The following is a 6,714-nucleotide window of genomic DNA, read 5'->3' as shown; positions in this document are numbered from 1 at the left end:
ACGGTCAATCCCACTATTCGTTGCTAAAAGAGTAGCCCAAGAGTTGGCGGTGGGTGGTGATGACTAGTTGCCTTCCCTCTAGTCTTACACTGCTAAATTAGGGACGGCTAGCGCAGATAGCCCTAGTGTAGCTTTGCGCGAAATTGAAAAACAAACAATCTTACCATTATAGCTGTAACCATACATCCCATGGTAAAAATGTTCGATACCTGCTCCGTGACATTTTTTAAATGTTGTATCACTGGTAAGATTTTAACAAGTCTAGAGGTTTGCTTCGTACATCTAATCTGCACGTGCAACTTTCAACGGCTCATCTTCTGTTTGGTCATGCGCAACGAGACTTTTGTTGTACATTGAATTCTTGTGAATTACCGTGCTCGAATTTTACTTCAGGTACCAAGTTATTTAACTTACTTCACAACCCTCAGCGTTCAACTGGCAGTCAACATTCGAGTAACTTGTTTGTTTCCCAGCTTCTTAGATCAATACAAATAAATCCTCCAAAACTCTGTTTTCTTCGCATAATCTTCGCGCATTGCATGCTCTATAATCACGGTCTAAGAGAACATCTCACCAACAAGTTCTCTGACGTAATAACTCTACCAGAAGGTGTGAACCATGTGATTTTTTTTTTCCTGAAAATAACGAAGATTATGAAATACAACTGCTTACTAAGCCTCTTTACCACCATTGCATGTAAATCACCACTCTTCGACTGGATTGCAACAAAAAAGTTTGTATGTTTATTTCTAGTTAAGCACATAGCTATACAATGCTCTCTGTGCTCTGCCAACCACGGGTATCGAAACCCGGTTTCTAGCGTTGTAAGTCCGCAGACATACTGCTGGGCCACTGGGGGGGTTCGAGGATCTTACTAATACGTTTTGTATTATAATTATGAAAAACAAAATGTCATTTTTGTTGTTGTTATCGAAAGTGACTTTTAACTTCTTTGTTGTGTTTGACAGGTTTTTGGAAAACACAAACTAACAGTAAATGCTCTTGCCACAGACGTGTGTGCCAAGCGACTTTATACTGGTGGTGGAGATGGTATGATTCTTTGTTGGGACATTTTGACGGGTCAGTTATTGCAGGAGTTAAAAGGGCATGACGGCCCAGTTTTTCATCTCTTGGTAAGAATATGATTTTGATAAAATCCTTACTTACTCCGTATCCTAGCGAATTACAAGTTATACCCAAGCAACATTTAATTGCATCATTTAATTTTAGTCGAGATGTTGAATAGTTTACATCTTTCGATGTCTGATGTGAAAAGCATCAAACATAAAACTCCAGATAACTAAACTCGGCAGTTATTGTATAATTTATATATATATATATCATAGAGCCAGGTGGTTACGGCACTCGACTCGCAATCTGAGGGTCGCGGGTTCGAATCCCCCCGTCACACCAAACATGTTCGCCCTTTCAGCCGTGGGGGCGTTATAATGTGACGGTCAATCCCACTATTCGTTGGTAAAAGAGTAGCCCAAAAGTTGGCGGTGGGTGGTGATGACTAGCTGCCTTCCCTCTAGTCTTACACTGCTAAATTAGGGACAGCTAGCGTAGATAGCCCTCGTGTAGCTTTGCGCGAAATTCAAAAAACAAACAAACATAGAGCCAGCAAATACGTGTCGTTGGAGTACGTGTGTGTTTGTTTTAGAGCAGAGCCTCAATCTGCTGTATCCTCCGCGGGGAATCGAACCCCGGATTCTAGCATCGTAAGTTCGTAGACTTACCGCTTGTCCCACCGGGGGACTCGGTGGAGTATGAGCGAGAAGTACTGTGAGCTGCTAATTACCGATCAGTAAACGGCTCTTTGAGAGTAAAATGAATGAAAACTGGTTAATTATGGCATCTATATTTCTCCTAGAGATATAAAAGCATAATTAAAATTGTATATTATTTTAAAAGAACTAACTTACTGCACTTCAAACAAAGTTTTTTTTTTACTCGTGATTCCACACACGTCTTTCATTTTTTGGGTTCTACTTATGTCTCCGCAGACAGACAGACATACCGTTATTCTGTTTCTTCCCAAACACTCTTCAACCGACCGCCATTCCTTCACTTCTTTTCGGATTGATTTGAAACTCGGTAGGATTCCAAGTTGGAAAGCTTATTGGATTTGATTCCAATAAGCTCAGACGTCCTTTATTTATTTATTATATTCAGACCTTTTTAAGGAGTTTATGGGGTCAAAGTCTAGAACATCCCAAAAGTGTATATTTTGGGCGCCTGTGCCGTCATATTTAGAGCAATCGAGATGAAAATTGACACAAAGGGCCGAACATAGTGACTTACAAAAAAAATTGGATTTCTCATTGTGAGTCTTTTTAGGGAAGTCAGAGCTTACAAAAAAAGCACAATTTTAGGTTTGGGGGTCAATTACGCAGCAGTATTTGGACCAATTAAGATGGGATTTGGTACAGTTCCCAAACAGAAATATAAACAGTTTTAGATTTTTGTTACATTTTTCGGCGAGGAACCACAATTTGGGATTTTTGAACTAGCCATGTGTATTTCAACCAACTTACATGGGATTTGGTACAAAGATGCCTTCTTGCAGGTCCCAAGCAGTGATATAGACGTTTTTCGATTTTTTTCTGTGTTTTTCACGATTATTCTGGTCTCAAAATTGGCCATGTTGAGATTGCGTGGCGGAGACTAGTTGCCTTTGCCCGTGAATTTTAACCTCTTTAATTGCATTAGAATTACTACTATTAAATCCCTGGTTTTACAAAACGAACTATAGGTCTTTATCTTATATTTTACACTGAATTTGAAAATGTAAAATTAAATAACTAATTATAAAACTTGAACAATATTGTGTGATTTTTGTTGTCACAAAAAATAAATATATTTAACTAAACTGTATTACCAAAAAGCCTGTAATGGATGGGTTTTCATTGGATCAGATGTAATCAATATTCTACGTGAAAAAGAGTTAATGGGGCTTTAAAGAGCGTAATAGGCCAAAGTACGTAATGTTAGAAGTGAAACATTTGGCATTAAGTCCAACGCCCATGAATTCAGAAGCGCAGGCAGCACACCCAATGAGACCTCAGTTACTGATAGATTTCGCAGACAGACAGCAGCTAACAAGCCTTTGATTTTACGCAAAGCATGAACTTTCATGATGCCTTGTGCGTCGAAATTCGGTGACGAATACTAATGAGTAAACCATTATCTATAGCAATCAGTCCCTCTAATGTTTTTGTTTTGGCCATGGGTGGGTGATTTTGGGCTTGATGGTAACTTGAAGTATGACTGTGTCATTCCAACTGTTAAAGGCTGAAGGTCTGTTTTAGCTGGTTTGGACTTGGCTCATAGATAATGAGCAATGGTGTCATAAGTTATTGTTGTATTGTGACACATTACACAATGCTGCCCTACCTGCAATCGTGGAATTCCAAGGAGGTGGGTTATTTCTTTTTTTTAGGATTATAATGCATTATACCCCATATTTTGTCCAGCAATAATTTAGGGCAAACAACATATTGAATGTGTCCTACCAAGCCTAGAGTTCCAATATGAATTAATTGGGCTACTTTAATGTGCTTCTGAATACTACACGAAAGAAAAAAAAAAAGACCAGACTCCAAAACCTCACTAAACCTAAAAATTTATTGCAACAGGTGTTGTGGTGTTTTCCACCAGATATAATGTAATGGATGGTGGCAAGTTTAGGGTACGATTAACGATGAAAGGCAGCTTTCTTCCTACTGAAATGGTGTGTACTATACAACAACATTTGGGATATATAGTGACATGTTTATATAAATTATGTGATTTATAATTGAGGTATAATTTAAGTTATTAGAACTATACAATAAACATATTCTCGTACACAGGTTCATAACCGTATGATGTATTCGTGCAGTTCAGACAAAACTGCACGAGCGTGGGTAATAGAGTTCGGAGAGTGTACCAGAATTTACTGTGGTCACGGACACACCGTTTCCAGTATGCGGTACCTTGATGGGATGTGTAAGTATTCCGTACGAATAATTAAAATATATGTTAAACCTGTACAGAAATCTGACCAAATGGGTATTTCTTATATTAAACCTGCACAGAAATCTGACAAAATGGGTATTTCGTATGTAAAACCTGTACAGAAATCTGACAAAATGGGTATTTCGTATGTAAAACCTGTACAGAAATCTGACAAAATGGGTATTTCTTATATAAAACCTGTACAGAAATCTGACCAAATGGGTATTTCGTATGTTAAACCTGTACAGAAATCTGACAAAATGGGTATTTCTTATATAAAACCTGTAACAGAAATCTGACAAAATGGGTATTTCGTATGTAAAACCTGTACAGAAATCTGACAAAATGGGTATTTCGTATGTAAAACCTGTACAGAAATCTGACAAAATGGGTATTTCGTATGTAAAACGTGTACATAAATCTGACAAAATGAGTATTTCGTATGTAAAACCTGTACAGAAATCTGACAAAATGAGTATTTCGTATGTAAAACGTGTACAGAAATCTGACAAAATGGGTATTTTGTAAAACAAAAAAGCACAATAATTCGGTTCTTGTAAGTTGGTGAAAATCACAATCCATATGTAGAATATCTGGAACACATAAAATGGATCTCGATTTGCTAGTTAAACTTGAAACGAACTAAGGAAATCTAAATAATAAGAGATAATCCGCACCAACCTTTAATAAGAGGTAGATAATCCCAACAGTTACCTTTAATAAGAGGTAGATAATCCCAACAGTTACCTTTAAAAAGAGGTAGATAATCCCAACAGTTATCTTTAAAAATAGGTAGATAATCCACGTGAACCTTTAACAAGAGGTAGATAATCCCAATAGCTACCTTTAATAAAAGATAGATAATCCACGTGAACCTTTAATAAGAGATGGATAATCCACGTGAACCTTTAATAACAGATAGATAATCCCAACAGTTACCTTTAATAAGAGGTAGATAATCCCAACAGTTACCTTTAATAAGAGATAGATAATCCACGTGAACCTTTAATAAGAAATAGATAATCCACGTGAACTTTTAATAAGAAATAGATAATTCACGTGAACCTTTAATAAGAGATGGATAATCCACATGAACCTTTAATAAGAGATAGATAATCCACGTGAACCTTTAATAAGAGACAGCTAATCCCAACAGTTACCTTTAAGAAGAGATAGATAATCCCAACAGTTTTAAGAAGTCTTCTTGTTCATTTTATAATTCCTGTGGGAAACAGTATAATTAGTTAGCAAACTTGTTGGATTTATTTAACTCCAAAATAGAAATAAACCTATATTTTGAAACCACTGATGAAAGTACATCATTTCTTCAGGTTTACATATGTCATTCAGACCTTCAAACCACTGTTTAATAACATGCAGTCTCGTGTCAGTAGGCACAGAAAGGCTTAGCTAATTGGCGTCTTGTGTCCAAATCTACCTGAGATGCAGTTAGCCACTCATTAAAGATGTGTGACCAACTTGCGTTTACTAACTACATCAACAACATTGGCTCGGCTGGTGAGGAGTTAACACTGTGAACGAAAGAAAGACTTCCGTGTAACTAACAAAAGATCGGGACTTAAACCTACCACAGGTCGCAGTTTAAAGAAACGCCCTCTTGTGGTGGCTCCAACCCTTCGAACCTTGATCAGATTTGGTTATTAAGATAACAAAATCAGTCACATTTTTAAATACTTTTAATTCAACATCTTTACGTCATATTCTGCTATAAACTAACACCATCATCACCAGTGCTGTTTATATACACACTGATTCAAGCAATGTTAGATGCCATGGTTACGCCAAATCAAGAAGCCGTGATTCTTTCTCGTACTATGATTTCAAGTACTCAGCACATTAAGCACCTAGACAATAAAAATACAAATTGTATGTAGAGTTAATAGTAAAGGTATAATAATATTATATTGCACCGACTTTAATTTTGTTTGGAATTAAGCACGTGGTGGGCAGAGCACAGATAGCCCATTGTGTAGCTTTTTACAACGCTAGAAACCAGGTTTCGATACCCGTCCGCAGACATACCACTGTGCCACTGGGGGGGGGGGGCTTTAATACAAGGTGCTTTATTTTAAATATGATATAACTATAGAATCCCCACATAAAATGTTTAGGTTGTCAAAAAAAACACATAGGTTCAAGAAGTTTTGATACAAAATGATAAAAACCCTGTAACCCGAGTACTTTCGAAAGTTGGATCTTCCTTCTTCAGGGTTAAACTGAGAATCAGAAGAAAATACCAACTTTCGAAAGCACTCGGTTTATAGTGTTTTTATCATTTTGTATAAAAACTTCAGGATTAGAGTTAGGGTTAGGATTAGGGCTATCACATGGTCACGGGTGACATCATAATTTGACCAGTAGGGGATTCTACATGTGGGCCCTAAATACTAGCTAAAAACACATAAATACGTTATGATAAAAATATAATATTCTAATGATTTCATAACGTGTTTAGAGAGGTTCTTTCTCGAGTTTCAAGTTATCATAGTGATGCAAGACCTCAGTACCATTTACCTTACCCGGTCACTAAACTTCGGGCGGGGCCGGGTGTCAACCGAGACCGGGTTCTCCCCAAGCCCCCCCCCAAAAAAAACAGAAATTAGAAGCAAAAATAAAATTAATGTTTATTACATTTAACCGAATAATCACCAACAGAACATTCAAGTTTTACTTTCAACTTTCAATACCTAGCCC

General features: G+C 37.1%; 1 protein-coding gene across 1 annotated transcript in view; it reads left to right on the top strand.

Annotated features, from left to right (window-relative positions):
* Positions 1–968: 968 nt before the first annotated feature.
* Positions 969–6,714, top strand: part of LOC106475408 (WD repeat-containing protein 86-like) — a gene marked incomplete at its 5' end in the record, with an annotated part of 11,531 nt that continues 5,785 nt past the window's right edge. Inside the window, 2 exons of the mRNA XM_013936091.1 lie at positions 969–1,133; positions 3,855–3,990. Coding sequence (XP_013791545.1) covers positions 969–1,133; positions 3,855–3,990 — 301 coding nt within the window. The remainder of the gene's footprint in view (positions 1,134–3,854; positions 3,991–6,714) is intronic.

This window comes from Limulus polyphemus, unplaced genomic scaffold (genome assembly GCF_000517525.1).
Source record: "Limulus polyphemus unplaced genomic scaffold, Limulus_polyphemus-2.1.2 Scaffold8533, whole genome shotgun sequence".
In the NCBI taxonomy this organism is placed as follows: domain Eukaryota; kingdom Metazoa; phylum Arthropoda; class Merostomata; order Xiphosura; family Limulidae; genus Limulus; species Limulus polyphemus.
The sequence above is the reverse complement of the archived record's forward strand: the minus strand, read 5'-3'. Positions and strand labels throughout refer to the sequence as shown.